This window comes from Doryrhamphus excisus, linkage group LG4, assembly GCF_037039965.1.
Source record: "Doryrhamphus excisus strain RoL-2023G ecotype Guam linkage group LG4, RoL_Dexc_Guam_v1.1, whole genome shotgun sequence".
Classification (NCBI taxonomy): Eukaryota; Metazoa; Chordata; class Actinopteri; order Syngnathiformes; family Syngnathidae; genus Doryrhamphus; species Doryrhamphus excisus.
This window is the reverse complement of record NC_136360.1, coordinates 20,455,656-20,474,552: the sequence shown is the minus strand read 5'-3', so window position 1 is coordinate 20,474,552 and position 18,897 is coordinate 20,455,656. Positions and strand designations below refer to the sequence as shown.

Genomic DNA, 18,897 nt, shown 5'->3' with positions numbered 1-18,897 from the left:
CCCATGAGTCAGTGAGACTCGAGTCTTCCTCGAGTACCCGTGAGTCAGTGAAACTCGAGTCTTCCTCGAGCACCCGTGAGTCAGTGAAACTCAAATCTTCCTCGAATACCTGTCATTCAGTGAAACTCGAGTCTTCCTTGAGCACCTATAAGTCAGTGAAACTCAAGTCTTCCTCGAGCAGCTATGAGTCAGTGAAACTCGAGTCTTTCCCGAGCACCCATGAGTCAGTGAAACTCGAGTCTTCCTCGAGCACCCATGAGTCAGTGAAACTCGAGTCTTCCTTGAATATCTGTCATTCAGTGAAACTCAAGTCTTCCTCAAGCATCCGTGAGTCAGTGAAACTCGAGTCTTCCTCGAATACCTCTCATTCAGTGAAACTCGAGTCTTCCTCCTCAAGCACCTATGAGTCAGTGAAACTCGAGTCTTCCTCGAGCGCCTGTGAGTCAGTGAAACTCGAGTCTTCCTCCTCAAGCACCTATGAGTCAGTGAAACTCCAGCCTTCCTCATTACCAACAATTCTCCTCTTTAATGTTTGCATATGTACTTTGACATTGCTTTATGGTCTCCTCCTACAGATCACGATGAATGTGCCACCACCAACATGTGTCTCAATGGCATGTGTATCAATGAAGACGGCAGTTTTAAGTGCATCTGTAAGCCCGGTTTTGCCCTCGCACCCAATGGACGCTATTGCACTGGTATGTATACAAACACGACAACACACGGTGAAAATAAACCTTCTGTTGTGTTTTTGGTCACACTTCTAAGTACCTTTTTAAGATTATTAGAACTCTCTAATGCACATATTCAAAGTCCATTAATTATCTGTGGCCCCCTGGATGATATTTAAGGTAAATTTCTTGTCACAGCACGTTATGGAGTCGGTAGTGTAACAATGAACAAGGACAGGATGGGTGTTCTGGGACATAAAAGGAAAAATGAAATAAACAGAGCGTGATGTGATATTGAATATTTGTAATGGATGTTCCTTCCCTCCTCCAGACATTGACGAGTGTCAGACTCCCGGAATTTGCATGAACGGCCGCTGCATCAACTCTGAGGGCTCCTTCCGCTGCGAGTGCCCGCCTGGCTTGGCCATTGACGTGGACGGGAGAGTGTGCGTGGACACACACATGAGGACCACATGTTACGGCGCAATCAAGATGGGCACGTGCTCGCGTCCCTTCCCCGGAGCGGTGACCAAGTCTGAGTGCTGTTGCGCCAACCCCGAACACGGATTTGGAGAACCGTGCCAGCCGTGCCCGTCCAGAAACTCAGGTAACTTTGTGGTCCCTCACAAATGGCAGTGGTTGCATTTGGAGGTTGCTAGTGGTATTCCTGTCGTCTTTTGTGTGTTGCAGCTGAGTTCCAGGCTGTGTGCAGCAGCGGTATTGGCATCACAGCTGATGGCAGAGGTCGGTGGAATCTTCATCTAAGAAACACCTTACTCTTGAAGAAACTTTCAGCCATTTTCACTGACTTCTTCCCAGACATCAACGAGTGCGCCCTGGACCCAGACATTTGTCAGAACGGCATATGCGAGAATCTGAGAGGAAGTTACCGTTGCATCTGTAACATCGGCTACGAGTCGGACACCAGCGGCAAAACCTGCGTCGGTGAGTCAGTTTTTACATTCATTCATTCATTTTCTACCGCTTATCCTCGTGAGGATCGTGGGGGTGCTGGAGCCTATCCCAGCTGTCTTCGGGCGAGAGGTGGGGTACACCCTGGACTGGTGGCCAGCCAATCACAGGGCACATATAGACAAACAACCATTCACACTCACATTCATACCTATGGACAATTTGGAGTGGCCAATTAACCTAGCATGTTTTTGGAATGTGGGAGGAAACCGGAGTACCCGGAGAAAACCCACACATGCACGGGGAGAACATGCAAACTCCACACAGAGATGGCCGAGGATGGGACCGAACCACTGGACCACCGTGCAGCCCTCAGTTTTTACATTTATGATGACAAGCTAGCTTAAAACGTGTCAAACACCTGCCCGCATCCACGTAGCTTTGCTACATTTCATGTTACAGCATTTCATCTTATGGTGTTGTGTTACAACATTTTGACCTTAGATGCTTTCTGTTATAGCATTTTTATAGCATGTTTTGTGTTAAAACTTCATTTTACGGCATTGTGTGCTACGATGTTTTGTATGTATATGTTTTCTGTTGTGTTTCTGTTTTGGAGTCCGATGTTTTATGCAACATTTCAAGTTATGACATTTGATGTTTTTAAGTTGAAGTATTTTGTGTCATGGTGTTTTCGTGTTATATATTTTGTTATGCAACCTTGTACTGTTTTGTGTTGCAACATTACACATTTTTTGTTATGGTATTTCAATTTTTTTTAGCTTATTAGCATAACATTTCATGTTATGACATTCCATTTTGCAACATTTCGTGTTACAGCATTTCATGTTATGGTGTTTTGTGTTATGACGTTTTATACTTGGATGTTTTGTAGCATTTTGTGCTACGTATGCCTTTATATTATGACGTTGGTCACATCATTGTTTTCGTAGTACGGGGTTTTGTGTTGTGTTGAGTTGTGTTGTGTCTTGCAACATTTCATGTTGTGAAATTTTGTGTTGACATTTTATGTTGCATCGTGTATTCCCGATTTAGATATTTCATATTATGGTATTTTAAAGTAGGACATTTTGTGTTTGCTGTTTTGTGTTGCGACAATTAATGTTGCAACATTTTGTACTACAATATTTTGTGGTACAGCGTTTTGTATTTAGATGTTCCATGGTGTTTTGTAGTACAACATTTTGTGTTATGCTGTTGCAACATTACATGTTGTGACATTTGCTGTTGAAAATTTGTTGATTTTATGGTGTTGTGTGTGATGGCGTTTCATAGCGTTTTGTGGTGTGCTGTTTTTAAATTGATTTCAAATTACAAAATTTCATTTTACAACATTTCATTTTACAAAATTTCATTTTACAACATTTCATTTTACAACATTTCATTTTACAACATTTCATTTTACAACATTTCATTTTACAACATTTCATGTTATAACATTGTGTTAGACTCGTTTTGTATTTAGGTGTTCCGTGTTATGGGGTTTTATTATATCAGGAAGTTGCACATAATATAATAAATACTGCAAAAACCTTCTTGATGCTTTGCACATATATTAGAATGCTTGTTTCATGAATGAATACTTTTTTTACGTCTCTCTCAGACATCAATGAATGTTTGGTGAACCGCCTGCTTTGCGACAATGGCCTGTGCAGAAACACTCCTGGCTCGTACACATGCTCCTGTCCTAAAGGTTTTGTCTTCAAGCCAGAGTCAGAGACCTGTGAAGGTGAACACACACACACACACACACACAGCCTCCTGCTTTCCATCTATTTTTAATGAAGGTCATCATGAAGTTTGCTTTGTTAATCGCTTGATCCACTCGGATAATCCTTCCAGATATCAACGAGTGCGAGTCGAACCCGTGCGTCAACGGGGTCTGTCGCAACGTGGTTGGGTCCTTCAACTGTGAGTGCACCCACGGGAGCAAGCTGGACTCTACCAACACCATCTGTGTGGGTAAGACATGCTTCTGCCAAGTACTACTACAGTCCACTCTCAAATCTACTGTTAGCATAGCTTTCGGTACAAACAGTGACCTTGGAGTCTATTCATTAATTTGACACGTTAGTGTAGATTTCACCCGAAGAGACAAATGTAGTCTGCCACTGTGCCCACCCCCAAGCGTCTGTACGGTCATTAACTGATGAATATTTGCATGCTTCACCCCCATTATCATACATTATGGACTCAGCTTAAGCTTCCAGTAGTACATCCTTTATGTCAGGGGTGTCCATGCGTTTTCCAGCCAGGGCCACGTACTGATATGCTGATGGAGAAAAAGCCTACTGTTCAACTACACTCTCTTAATTTTGGCCTTTTTTTCTCGTTCTATGACTTTAGTCCCGTAATATTTGACTTTATTCACATAATATTATACCATTTTTCACAACCTCATTTTCCAAAAATGACAACTTTATTTTGTGTTTTGTTTTTTTATTATGACTTGAAAAAACAACTACTTCATGCTACTAAAATTAAATTTTTTCCTCATAATATTATGACCCTAGCCCAGGGGTGGGCAAACTTTTTCACTCGCGGGCCGCATTGATATGACAAAATTTACGGGGGGGGGGCAGACTATATATTTTACACGTAACAGTCCACCTGGTATTATTGTATCTGTAAAATTGTCATGCAATCTGCTATTATTATTTATTATTTTATATTTAAATATTTAAAAAATAATAGTGGCGGCACGGCGGTCTAGTGGTTAGCGCGCAGACCTCACAGCTAGGAGACCAGGGTTCAATTCCCACCCTCGGCCATCTCTGTGTGGAGTTTGCATGTTCTCCCCGTGCATGCGTGGGTTTTCTCCGGGTACTCCGGTTTCCTCCCACATTCCAAAAACATGCTAGGTTAATTGGTGACTCCAAATTGTCCATAGGTATGAATGTGAGTGTGAATGGTTGTTTGTCTATATGTGCCCTGTGATTGGCTGGCGACCAGTCCAGGGTGTACCCCGCCTCTCGCCCGAAAACAGCTGGGATAGGCTCCAGCACCCCCCGCGACCCTCGTGAGGAAAAGTGGTAGAAAATGAATGAATGAATGAAAAATAATAAAATATTATAATAATTACAATAAAATGAAAATAATAATTATATTATTATTATGTAAAATATGCAAATATAACAATACTATTATATATAATTAATATAATAATTAGCATTAATATAATAATTATAATAATCATAATAGTTATAATATAATTATAATAATCTAATAATAATAATAATAATTATTATTATTATTATTATGTGCTTGTGTCCCTTTTTTCAGGAGCACTTTGTAAACAACAGACCATGTCAAAAAACGAAATTGATAAAACCATCAAAAGGTTGGCTCAGGCCATGATGCCAGGTTGTATGTTGAGTTTAAATGAAATACTTTGGAAAGATTGGGCGGGCCGTATTCTGAACTAAAGACAACAATCAAATTACAAACAGGTGCGCGTAGAAACGAGAAAATAAAAGTGACGGAACACAGGACAGACCAACACAGGAAAAACTACAAAATAAGAGCATGAAAGCAGGAACTAAGGCAGACAACATGAAACACAAAACTGTCACACAGGAAGCGATGCAGATTATGACACTTACATATAAAAAAACATTTAAATAATATTTTCATGTTGTCATTATAGGGTGTATTTTGCGGAAAAAATGAATTTATTGGCTTTTGGAACAAGTGAAGTATGCACTTTAGCGCTGTTATTTTCATCAACGATGATAATGACAAAATGTTTTTGTTAAACGAGACGGTGATGAGCTAAAAAAGGCTGTTTGATGACTAAAATATGACGAAGTTGTGTGTGAGTTTTTGTTGACAAAATGAGACGATGTCAGATCATTGTAGCGCTCGAATGTATTTTATTTAGGGCTGTCAAAGTTAACGCTGGGGACAAAATTGACAAAGTAAAGGGTATTTTGATAGTAAATTGTCTTTAATGGCAGATGTGTCTTGCAACAAGACCAAAGTTATTTCTATCAACTTGCCAGAGACGGTACTGAAGCGCTAACTGTATTTTTTTATTGTCATTTATACAATGGTATTTTAGTGGGGTTTTTTTTAGATGCAAGGTGTCTCTCGGCTGATTTTTTGCTCTGAACTGCGAGCTAAAATTTGGGTAATAATTTGGGTAATTGGCTAATAGACGTGTGCACGTGTGCCAAAAAAATAGAAAACCTCCGTTAACGCGCCCTAAAAAAAACTAATTTGTGTTTGCGATTAAGTGTGATTCATTATGCGTTAACTTTGAACACAGTGCAATTAATCGGGATTCAATTTTAATCGACTGTCAACCCTAACTTTATTTACACAAAGTTAGCGAATGCTCAATGGTGCGTTGAAGGACTGTCGAACAAAGTGGGACTACTCACAACAAACAACATAAACATGCAAAAACTATGGGATTTGTACCTGTATATTATTCATTTTTTGATTATGTCCAATGTTTCCAAAATTTATATTCATTTACTTCAAATGTCATGAAGTTATTTACAAAAGAAGTTGTTTTTTCGTTGACTAAATCTGGCCTGAAACTATCAGATATCGAAATTAAGATAAGATAAGATAAGGCTTTATTCGTCCCTCAGTGGGGAAATTTGCATTGCAGAGCAGCAAGAGAACAGAATCAGTTAAGCAGTACAAAATACACAATATAAAAATAAACAATATAAACAACCTAAGTATCAACAAATTAACAATTTCACCCAGCATTATATGCAAATACAGTTTGCAAGATAATATGAAATGAGATTAAATATATGACCCATCTATACACTATGAGTTAAATATGAGGCATTATAAAAATACTGCACTTGGAACTTAATATATTGCACTTAGAGCTTGATATTCCACGTGGAGCTTGATCAGATATTGCACAGTGAATGGAGTATAGAATAATTATACTGAATATAAAAATATAAAAAACAAAATATTGCACAGATGTACATAGTCTATAGCAGGGGTCTCAAACTCAATTTACCTGGGGGCCACTGGAGCTAGTGTCTGGGCAAGGCTGGGCCGCATCAGGTTTTCCAAAAAAAAACAAACAAACGCATTTATTAAAAACAGAAAAATATAAAAAATTTTTCAGTGCTTTGGTTCCGATTTTCTACAATAAAAGCTCTGATAAAACATTCCACTGTTCTCAAATATCTTACTTTTTATTTTTCTACACAAAATAAGATGAAAAAATAAATAAACAAATCAAGAATAAAGAAAATCAATCAATCAGTAATAAATAAATATAATAATAATAATAAAAGGGCAAATAATAAAAACTTAAGAAACCACATATAGTTGGTGGGTAGACAAATGATTTTTTTCATATTAAAATGAACAAAGCATTATTAGAGCCCTGTAGACATGACAAAACACGACTATAGTCACATTTATACTCTTTTTATTTACAACATATTGCGCAACTGCAGGGTCTTGAGACACATGCTAACTCACAAACTAGAGAGCTAGCGACCTAACCGGTAGCCTTCAAGTTATTTCCTTTCAACTTAAATAGCCAAAAACTTACCACTTCCACACGGATAGGGAGGATAACTATTAACAGTTATTTAACCTTTAACATGAACATTAATCAAACGTAATAATTTTTTCTGGGTACATGATATCATACAGCATCCATATCAAACTTGCGCGGGCCGCACTAACATTAAACTTTTATATCAAGGAGGGGGCTTCAAACTGGTGTCCTGCGGGCCACATTTGGCCCGCGGGCCGCGTGTTTGAGACCCCTGGTCTATAGTCTATTGGGAGCAGTACTGGTTGTACAGTCTGACAGCTGCAGGAAGAAAGGACCTGCGATATCGCTCCTTCACACACTTGGGGTGAAGCAGTCATTCCAAAAACGTGATTGTGTAAAAGTGTAAAACACGACTCATTTTGGTTGTAAAAATAAAATGTCTGCCAAAAGCAACAGTGCACTTTGGTCATAGCAAGCCTCGTCTCCGCATGTCACTCCACAGATAGCATGAAGAGCACCTGCTGGCTGACCGTACAGGACAACCGCTGCGAGGTCAACATCAACGGCGCCACGCTCAAGTCCGAGTGCTGCTCCACGTTGGGAGCCGCCTGGGGAAGCCCCTGTGAGCCCTGCCAGATCGGTGAGTATCTACGCTTGTTTGGGACGCGGCGCATCGCGTGTTTGCACAATTCAGTATTTCTGAAAAGGAGTAGGAAGAAGCAGAGCTTATTTAATCCTACCCAACGAACAGATGAATGAAAGATTGTTTATATCCGTAGCAAACAGTGCGCAAAGGCAGACAGTAAGGAGTCATTGTCCTGCCCTTACACATACGTAGATTGTCTATTCAACAGAGATGGCAATGTCAAAGATCATCTACTCTACATCAAAAGAGCGTTGCCACAGTAAGCCCTCGTTTAAGACAGTGAATTTCCACCAATTTATTAATGTCATAATTTGAGCATAGAATTTTTTTTTTAACATGATCAGAGAGCTCTACACATTAAATAACACCCCTATAGTCACCATTACACTCATTCATTCATTCATTTTCTACCGCTTTTTCCTCACGAGGGTCGTAGGGGTTGCTGGAGCCTATCCCAGCTGTCTTCGGGCGAGAGGTGGGGTACACCCTGGACTGGTCGCCAACCAATCACAGGGCACATATAGACAAACAACCATTCACACTCACATTCATACCTATGGACAATTTGGAGTGGCCAATTAACCTAGCATGTTTTTGGAATGTGGGAGGAAACCGGAGTACCCGGAGAAAACCCACGCATGCACGGGGAGAACATGAAAACTCCACACAGAGATGGCCGAGGGTGGAATTGAACCCTGGTCTCCTAGCTGTGAGGTCTGCGCACTAACCACTAGACCACCGTGCCGCCCAAAAAGAAAATATATATCTATATAAAACATGTCCTGAGTTTAATAATAAAATATTAGCAAGATTGAATTTGATCTTTTCCTGTTTAAATTGATCCCGGGTGCGTTCTTTCAGCGCATGCTCAGATATGACGTAACACGCAGATCCAGACGTTCTTCACTTTTAAAAATGGAGGCCAGCAATCGGCACTGGACTAAGCAAAGTTTGTTTTTCATTCAAACTAAATTTCAAGACTGCACAGACGAAAAATTGGCAATACGGAGTTATTCCAACATGTAAAAGAAAAACTCGGGGAAGTCGGTATCACGTGATGTTGATGTTTACGTTTTACTGGGCATGCCCTATTGACTATTCTGGTTGATTTTCACCGCGCATGTAGACAAGAGATTGGAATATTCCTTTCCATGGATACCATTGTTTCCCGAAAGGTGATTGGGAAAGAGAAAAAGTGGTGATGTAAAAACGTGGCTACTGTGGAGTGTCTGTGGTGTAAAGACTGGCAGAGCAATGTAATATTGGTCCGTGTGGCAACACCTACCTTGTTCCTCCCATAGACTTATTGATGCACGTGTGAGGTCGTGGTGACATTTTGGAACATTTTTGGTTAGTGGTGTGCCACAAGATTTTTACAATGTAAAAAAACGTGCCGTGGCTCAAAAAAGGTTGAAAAACACTGGTCTTAATGCATGCAAAAGATCCATGCCAAGCTCTTATCTAATGCACTTCTACCACCTTGTGGCCGTTTTTATTTCTTCAGTGACAGTGACTCCGACTGTATTAGTGTGCGGGTGCATCGTCACCTCTTTTTGTCTCTCCTTCAAAAAAATGTAAAACACGTCTCTGGGGTATAACAACATCTTTGGTATCGAATGAGTTCAAGAAAATGCTCCAATGAGACGAGATTATCCGTATTGTGCAGGTGAGCAAATCAATGTGTCCTTTTTTTCGCACATGAACTTTCCGAGGAAGACATTTGCTCCATGATGAGGAGATTATACAAAAATACTTTTTCCAGAGACCCCTGTGGCGTCAGGCTGGCTGCTTGGAGCATGTGCCCGAATACAGTACACCTTGCTGGGCCGCAGTAGGTGGCTCCATCCCCTCTCCACTTGGGAGAGTTATGGCTAATATCTCATCACTGTAAGATTACTGACACCTAGTGACCAGTGTGGAATACTACACATTATCACAATGTCTTTGAATGCGTCTACTGAATGCTATTTTTATGTTTTTTGTTTTACTAGTAAAGGTCCATATTCAACCAAAAAATAGCAATGATTTATAAATGAATATGTTTATGATATAGCGAGGTGAGAAATTGGAAGCATGAAGTGGTGAGGGATTAGCGGACTGACTTGCTCATAATGAAATGTCTGTTATTTTCCTGTACTTGTAGACACAGCCTGTTCTCGAGGATTCGCTCGCATGAAAGGTGTTGTCTGTGAAGGTAAGAAGGTTTGACAGTCGGTAGATGCTGAGTTGAACCTTCAGGTGCTAAAACGGATGTCGATGTTCTCCCCGAAGACATTAACGAGTGTGAGGTGTTCCCTGGAGTGTGTACAAACGGTCGCTGCTTGAACACTCAGGGTTCCTTCCGCTGCGAATGCGCTGAGGGTCTGACTCTGGACAGTACGGGACGCACATGCGTGGGTAAGCCAGGCCTCGTACATGACATCGGGACAACTGCTTCGAGTTGAAATGTGTGTAGTGACGCCATTTTTGTTGCCAATGTCCAGACATGCGAAGTGAGCAGTGCTACATGAAGTGGCACGAGGACGAGTGCGGCGAGCCCCTGCCTGGGCGCTACCGAGTGGACATGTGCTGCTGCTCCGTGGGGGCCGCCTGGGGTGTCGACTGCGACGAGTGCCCCAAACCCAGCTCACCCGAGTACAGAGCCATCTGCCCCAGAGGACCTGGTTTTGCTAACAGGGACATTCTGACTGGCCGGCCTTTCTACAAAGGTAACGCAAAGACGCCTTCTACCCAGTCATAAGTTTGGAGACACTTTGTCACGTTATTGAATGAGAAAGTGTCTAAAGGCTTTTGACTGGTCTGATCCAGGCCAGCCGCCGTTAAAGGCTTTCATTCATTATTGCTATAAGAACCTTTTCTATTATCTCGACCTTGTGATTTAAAGAGGCCCTGTCCTACATCTACTACTTTTAGACTTATTTATATGTATATTACATTTATATGTTTAAAACAGGAGTGGCCCAAGTGCGAATAATTATAATTATTTCAAAAATATAATTTAACAACCATTCTGAAAAAAAAGAGCAAAATTTTGCTATTAAGCAGCAATTTTAAAGCAATAAAGTAAAAATAGAAATCAGAAAAAAAGTGTAATCTTAAGAGGAAAATTACAAGAATAATGTCATATTACAAGGAAAAATAAGGTTCTTATTAGTAACATAGAGTGGGAATATTAAGGCAAAAAGTGGTAATATTATGAGAAACAAACTTGACAATGAATAGAGTAATAATTTTTGGATAATCTGTTTCAAGAAAATGTTATAATGTCAAAATGTTACAGGAATAAAGTTATGAAAAGTTATTGAAATTGTTGGAAATTTAAAAACAAAACAATTGCTGTTATGATCATCAAGTCAAAATATTATGAGACTAAAATCCGGATTACAAGAAGAAAGTGAATTTTAAGAGAATAAAGTCTGAATATTAAGAGAAAAAATACATTTTCTAATGAGAAAAGAAAGTCTTCATATTATGAGAATGAGCTTGTAATATGAGGAAAAAAAGTTTTTTAAAGTTGTCGTATGAGAATCAAACTAAACAAAATACAGTTGTAATTTGGGAAAAATTTGGTTGGGGAAATATTAGAAAATAAAGGGAATAAAGTCAAAATATAGTCTAGCCATCCCTGGTTTAAATCGCAACTGAGTAGATGTGGTCGGTAGGATGGAGAAATATCACCAGAATAAAGTCTATTTATGAAATTTATAATTTACAGAATACATTTACGAAACATTTTTAGGAGAATAAAATTTCAGATTATTTCCATGCTCCGTCGTAACAGGCATTGCCTGAGACAGCTATTTCATAGCTCAGGGAGAATTATGTGACCTTTGGTGCTGGGCATGTGGAGGGGGCAGGGTACGGAACATGGAAGTGAGACGGGCTAGACATGCTAATGTAAATGCTAAGTGCTCAACTGCTTTGTTTTGCTGCCACGTTATAAATAAAAGATTGCCTTCTTTCCTTCGGGAAGATGCTATGCTGTATTTTCCCTCTAACGCGTATAACCACATATGATCACAACGCATATTCACACTTTATTTCTCGTACAGTAAAGTCTCGTTATATCGATATCGGTTATATCGAAGTTCTGCTTATTACGATACTATTTTCATTTCTAGTCTTTTATGATATAATTAGCTCCGTTAGTACGATACCCGGTTATTATGATAATCCGGTTACTACGATGCCCTTTTCATCTCCCGCCAGCCAATTTGGTCTGCTTATATCGATACAAAAGCAGCTTAAATCAATCTTTGCTTAAGGATTTCAATACCAAAAAAGAACACGGCGAACGGCTGCTTCCAGTCAACTTTATTTTTCACACTTCCACCACCAGAGCACAGCACACACACCGATTCCCGCACTTCCTGGTTCACAGGTCATGCTCAACCCGCCCCACATAGCTGGCCAAACACATGCCTGCAACAGAAGAACCAACTGACATAGCATACACACCTATTCCAACGAAGACACAAGCGTACAAATACATGTATTTAATTGTGTTGTATTCAGATATCTTTTTATCGCTTGCAATAATCACTGTTTTTCATATGTACATGCTGGCGTTCGTGGTTGGTTCTTCTGTTGCAGGCATGTGTTTGGCCAGCTATGTGGGGCGGGTTGAGCATGACCTGTGAACCAGGAAGTGCGGGAATCGGTGTGTGTGCTGTGCTCTGGTGGTGGAAGTGTGAAAAATAAAGTTGACTGGAAGCAGCCGTTCGCCGTGTTCTTTTTTGGTATTGAAATCCTTAAGCAAAGATTGATTTAAGCTGCTCGACATTGTTCTATACTATAGAACTGAGGTAGCGAACCTATGGCTCGGGAGCCAGGTAGGGCTCTTTTGATGACTGTATCTGGCTCTCAAGCATTTCTTACCACAATAAAAAATTATTTTTGCTAACATTTTAAAGTAAACCATCACAGAAATGACTGTTAAAAATAATATTCAAAATCAACAACTTTCTTATGCATTTTAATTCGTCCGTCTATATTCTGCAGCAATACGGCCAACCATATCTATCTTTCCTGATGATATTTTCCAGGTCAAACACCAAAACTTGATTATTACTGGGTAATGCTGTAGTCTACCTCGGTCATTGAGATGTCAAAAAAACATGTAAATGTAAACTTTCCTCCTTTAGTCAAATAGCTAAAGCTGCAGAACCAAGCCTTCTGGCAAAGATGGACAAAAGAATGAAATACGTCTACGGAGTACGGTGCTAAACTATGCAGCAGCAGAAGTTGTATTAATGGCAACAAGTATTTGATTTATTATTAGACACTGCGCTGCTCACGAAAGTGTGCTGGCCACACCCCATTGGCGTGGGGTAGTGTGCCTGGTCTACGTAATTAGAGCCCATTATCTAAAACTGTTGGTCTTACATAAAAATGCACACATTGTATTGCATTCAATGTTTAAAAAAATGTATATGGCTCTCACAGATACACATTTTAAAATATCTGGCCTTCATGGCTCTCTTCGCCAAAAAGGTTCCCGACCCCTGCTATAGAACAATGTCGAGTGCATTATTGCCCACTTTTAATGCAGTTCGGCGCAGGATCGGATATATCGACAGTCCGGTTATATTGATATTTTTCTGACTCCCGAGAATATCGATATAACGAGACTTTACTGTATATTTACGACTTTATTTTCTAAATCTCCCATTTTATTTCCAAGGTGGCCCTAATACTGGTAGATCGGAAGATGGTAACGATGGTATTTCTGTGTGTCCTTCCTCAGACGTGAACGAGTGTAAAGTCTTCCAGGGTCTGTGCACTCACGGAACATGCCGGAACACCATCGGAAGTTTCAAGTGTCGCTGCAACAGCGGCTTTGCCCTGACGGCCGAGGAGAGAAACTGCACAGGTAAGGAAGAAGTCGTGGAGGCAAAGGATGGCGCATGAAGAGAAACACCAACTCACTGCTCCTTTTCCTGTGTTTGCCTGTCAGACATCGACGAGTGTCGCATCTCCCCGGACTTGTGTGGCCACGGCGCTTGCGTCAACACGCCCGGCAGCTTTGAGTGCGAATGCTTCGAAGGCTACGAGAGCGGCTTCATGATGATGAAGAACTGCATGGGTATGACGGCTGACACACACACACACACACACACACACACACTTCATTGCTGAACCTTTCTCTCCATCTTCTTGTTGGCTGGCAGACATCGATGAGTGCGAGCGAAACCCCCTGTTGTGTCGCGGAGGGACCTGTCTCAACACGGAAGGCAGTTACGAGTGCGAATGTCCACCGGGACACTCGCTGAGCAGTGACGGGTCCGCCTGTGAAGGTGCGTCTTAAACACGGATTCCCACTGAGCATGGATTCAATTGGTATCATTATTTCATGAAATAATCAGATGAGGTACACCAGCACGACACAATATCAAATATTAATATTTTCAATTTTTGGGGGGTGGGGGGGTTCCAGTAAGAAAACTGGCAATATGTTTCCATACTGTCCTGAGTGTTAAAAACTCAGATTTAATATAAAACATTAATAATTATTATTAATACTATAAATTATTGTTAATAATTAATAAAAATATAATTAAATAAGTACAAATATTATTATAAATAATTAAGAATTAAGAATAGTTACAATAAATTCAATAATTGTTAATTATTAATTCAATATATAAAATAATTACATTTATATAATTATATGTACAAATAATTACTAATAATGTAATAAATGTCATCAATTTAAGTATCTGTCAATCTATCAATAATTTAATACAATAAACATTTTTTAAAATACTAACAAATAAAAAATAAACAATAATTCCATAAATAGCAATAATTACAAATAATTTAAAATTGTTACAATTGTCAAATGATTAATGATGTTGTATAAAATAATTATTTATTATTAATATTATATTATATAATATATATATTATATATATTTTATATTATATTATTATTAATTATTATAATTAAATATTTACAAATAATTATAAATAACTGAATATTATTACCATGATGAATTTTCCTTGTCATTATTTCTTTTTTTTAGTTGGGGATGAGTAACATATTTATCTATTAGTCTATCCATCCAGCTATCAATCTAATAACTAAATAATTAAAATATTAAAAAATTACATAATAATGGATACATAATTACACATAATTAAAAATAGTTACACTACATTCAAGAATGTAGTAATAATGAATCAGTTTCCCTTGTTTTAATTCCCTGGGTTGGGGATGAGTAACGTATCTATCTGTCTGTTTATTTTCATCTTAGATCTACTTTTCATTCATTTAAGTGATGTTAATTTACACTAACATGATGTAATTTGTAAATGTCTAATGAAATCATTTTTTACTTGTCTAGCAGCTTCACAAACAAGAAAACTGTGATTGGTATTTTTCCCTCCCTAGTTTGTATCAAATGTGCAGTAAATCTGCCACACAGCCATCGTCTTTTACCCCAAGTGTACTGTTAAAGATGGGAATGGTGTACTGGATGTTTTCTGCATTCCTTTTGTCAGACGTCAACGAGTGCCAGCTGAGTGACAACTTGTGTAAGAACGGTCAGTGTGTAAACATGCCAGGAACCTACCAGTGCTCCTGCGACACCGGCTACCAGGCCACCCCAGACAGACAAGGCTGCGTCGGTGAGTGCACCCCACATCCAACAGTCGGGTATCATTCCATTAGTGTACTCTGGTCAAGTCAGTTTTCCACACGGCGCAGTGGAGGATCCTTCATCATGATCCTTCAGGGGAACAATGGAGCTTCATGTTGTGCAGGGGCGTCAAATCACAATAAAACATGAATTTAGGCAAATGAAAACAAACATTTTTATCAATTTGACCACCATATGAACACAACAATATAACATCATGTAACAATATCAACAACATCATACAATGAGTTCCTTTTTTTACAGAAAATTGCTCACGCAAAGTACAGTCAACATTGCAAAATAAGTCAAGAAAAGCAAAAAGTTCTGTTGCTTCTCATTCATATTTTATTCCTACCCAGTAGATGGGGGTTACAGGACCCCCAATTAGGAAGATTTGCATCCCCCCGCCTATCCCTCCTGCTAGCTTGACTACGGTAATTTGCCAACTGTATGTTGTAAAATCGGTATTAAGTACATGATAATACATTTCATTTTTTTGAGATTTTTGAGATTTTGCGCACATTTTTTTCTAAAACTTTTGATCAAATAAATGCTTTTGTCAGAGTGCCAAACAGTGCACTTTAACATGGTAAGTTAAACAGTAGCAAACAGTGAATGTAAGATGGCTAGTTAAACAATGCCCAACAGTGAATGTAAGATGGCTAGTTAAACAATGCCCAACAGTGAATGTAAGATGGCTAGTTGAACAGTGAGTGTAAGATGGCTAGTTAAACAGTGAGTGTAAGATGGCTAGTTAAACAGTGAGTGTAAGATGGCTAGTTAAACAGTGAGTGTAAGATTGCTAGTTAAACAGTGAGCGTAAGATGGCTAGTTAAACAGTGAATGTAAGATGGCTAGTTAAACAGTAAGTGTAAGATGGCTAGTTAAACAGCAAGTGTAAGATGGCTAGTTAAACAGCGAGTGTAAGATGGCTAGTTAAACAGTGAATGTAAGATGGCTAGTTAAACAGTGAATGTAAGATGGCTAGTTAAACAGTAAGTGTAAGATGGCTAGTTAAACAGTAAGTGTAAGATGGCTAGTTAAACAGTGAATGTAAGATGGCTAGTTAAACAGTGAGTGTAAGATGGCTAGTTAAACAGTGAGTGTAAGATGGCTAGTTAAACAGTGAGTGTTAGATGGCTAGTTAAACAGTGAGTGTAAGATGGCTAGTTAAACAGTGAGTGTAAGATGGCTAGTTAAACAGTGAGTGTAAGATGGCTAGTTAAATACCGAGTGTAAGATGGCTAGTTAAACAGTGAGTGTAAGATGGCTAGTTCAACAGTGAGTGTTATGTAAGATGGCTAGTTAAACAGTGAATATAAGATGGCTAGTTAAACAGTGAATATAAGATGGCTAGTTAAACAGTGAGTGTAAGATGGCTAGTTAAACAATAGCAAACCATGAATGTAAGATGGCTAGTTAAACAGTGAGTGTAAGTTGGCTAGTTAAACAATGCCCAACAGTGAATGTAAGATGGCTAGTTAAACAGTCAGTGTAAGATGGCTAGTTAAACAGTGAGTGTAAGATGGCTAGTTAAACAGTCAGTGTAAGATGGCTAGTTAAACAGTGAGTGTAAGATGGCTAGTTAAACAGTGAATGTAAGATGGCTAGTTAAACAGTGAATGTAAGATGGCTAGTTAAACAGTGAGTGTAAGATGGCTAGTTAAACAGTAAGTGTAAGATGGCTAGTTAAACAGTAAGTGTAAGATGGCTAGTTAAACAGTGAATGTAAGATGGCTAGTTAAACAGTGAGTGTAAGATGGCTAGTTAAACAGTAAGTGTAAGATGGCTAGTTAAACAGTGAATGTAAGATGGCTAGTTAAACAGTAAGTGTAAGATGGCTAGTTAAACAGTAAGTGTAAGATGGCTAGTTAAACAGTAAGTGTAAGATGGCTAGTTAAACAGGAAGTGTAAGATGGCTAGTTAAACAGGAAGTGTAAGATGGCTAGTTAAACAGTGAGTAATAAAAAATAAAATAAAATAAAATAAAGAGAAGCAATCTAATCACGCTGGTGTCGATCCAATACCGATGCTGCCCTGGCTTTTTGCATGGATCCGCCCCTCCTAATGACGAGTCTGTGTTTAGATATCGATGAGTGCACCATCATGAATGGAGGCTGTGAGACCCACTGCACCAACTCGGAGGGCAGCTATGAGTGCAGCTGCAGCGAAGGCTACGCTCTCATGCCCGACCTCAGGACTTGTTCAGGTGAGCGGCCTGTCCAGGCTCCTCCTAACCGCTTTCAGCTGGAAATGGACGATTTCTAACTACGTTTTTACGGCTCGCTCAGATATCGACGAGTGCGAGGAGACTCCCGACATCTGCGACGGAGGCCAGTGCACCAACATTCCCGGGGAATACCGCTGCCTGTGCTATGACGGCTTCATGGCTTCCATGGACATGAGGACCTGCATCGGTCAGAAGGCCCACTTGCATCCAATCTCTTTGTTTTCTGTGTCAGTCAGCACTTAGCTGGTTGTTTTGTGTCTGTCTTCACACGCACAGATGTGAACGAGTGTGATTTGAACCCCAACATCTGTCTCCATGGCGACTGCGAAAACACCAAAGGCTCCTTCATCTGCCATTGCCAGCTGGGATACTTTGTCAAGAAGGGATCCACGGGATGCACAGGTGCTCATAGTCATAAACTACATCTACTACAAAAATATGCTTTCAGAAATGTATTCTAAAAAACAGTAGCAGTCTGAAAGACACTCATTGTGAGATCATGTGTACGCAATATGAATATGAATGAATAATTTTTATATTTACATATGTATTATTCATTCATTCATTTTCTACCGCTTGTCCTCATGAGGGTCGTGGGCGAGAGGTGGGGTACACCCTGGACTGGTGGCCAGCCAATCACAGGGCACATATAGACAAACAACCATTCACACTCACATTCATACCTATGGACAATTTGGAGTGGCTAATTAACCTAGCATCCATCCATCCATCCATTTTCCTCCGCTTATCCGGGTCCGGGTCGCGGGGGCAGCAGTCTTAGAAGGGAAGCCCAGACTTCCCGGTCCCCGGCCACCTCCTCCAGCTCCACCGGGAGGACACCAAGGCGTTCCCAGGCCAGCTGTGAGACATAGTCCCTCCAGCGTGTCCTAGGTCTGCCCCGGGGCCTTTTCCCGGCTGGGCATGCGCAGAACACCTCACCAGGGAGGCGTCCGGGAGGCATCCGGTCTAGATGCCCGAGCCACCTCAACTGACTCCTAGCATGTTTTTGGAATTGGGGGAGGAATCCGGAGTACAGGGAGAACATGCAAACTCCACACAGAGATGGCTGAGAGTGGAATTGAACTGGGGTCTCCAAGCTGTGTGGCCTGCCATGCAGTCCATGTGTATTATTAATATTGTTAATTTTTATATAATTTTTAATTATAATATTTTAAATATATTTTAATATAATAATATTAATATTGTTATTATTATATATTGGGCAGATATTCCAGATATTCATTATTAAGATAATTGATCACATTATTTTTTAATTATCTTTCAATTTTAAGT

General features: G+C 39.7%; 1 protein-coding gene and 1 long non-coding RNA gene across 2 annotated transcripts in view; one reads left to right on the top strand and one right to left on the bottom strand.

The window, feature by feature from the left end:
* LOC144898373 (uncharacterized) overlaps positions 1-18,897 on the bottom strand; it is a 205,986-nt gene that overhangs the window by 55,030 nt on the left and 132,059 nt on the right. The window lies entirely within an intron of this gene.
* fbn3 (fibrillin 3) overlaps positions 1-18,897 on the top strand; it is a 127,467-nt gene that overhangs the window by 81,169 nt on the left and 27,401 nt on the right. The window contains exons 15-31 of the mRNA XM_058073253.2: positions 576-698; positions 1,003-1,278; positions 1,362-1,415; positions 1,491-1,616; positions 3,208-3,333; positions 3,447-3,566; positions 7,592-7,729; positions 9,879-9,929; positions 10,007-10,132; positions 10,219-10,443; positions 13,482-13,607; positions 13,692-13,820; positions 13,906-14,031; positions 15,238-15,363; positions 17,461-17,583; positions 17,666-17,791; positions 17,881-18,006. Of these exons, the coding sequence (XP_057929236.2) occupies positions 576-698; positions 1,003-1,278; positions 1,362-1,415; positions 1,491-1,616; positions 3,208-3,333; positions 3,447-3,566; positions 7,592-7,729; positions 9,879-9,929; positions 10,007-10,132; positions 10,219-10,443; positions 13,482-13,607; positions 13,692-13,820; positions 13,906-14,031; positions 15,238-15,363; positions 17,461-17,583; positions 17,666-17,791; positions 17,881-18,006 (2,247 nt within the window). The remainder of the gene's footprint in view (positions 1-575; positions 699-1,002; positions 1,279-1,361; positions 1,416-1,490; positions 1,617-3,207; positions 3,334-3,446; positions 3,567-7,591; positions 7,730-9,878; positions 9,930-10,006; positions 10,133-10,218; positions 10,444-13,481; positions 13,608-13,691; positions 13,821-13,905; positions 14,032-15,237; positions 15,364-17,460; positions 17,584-17,665; positions 17,792-17,880; positions 18,007-18,897) is intronic.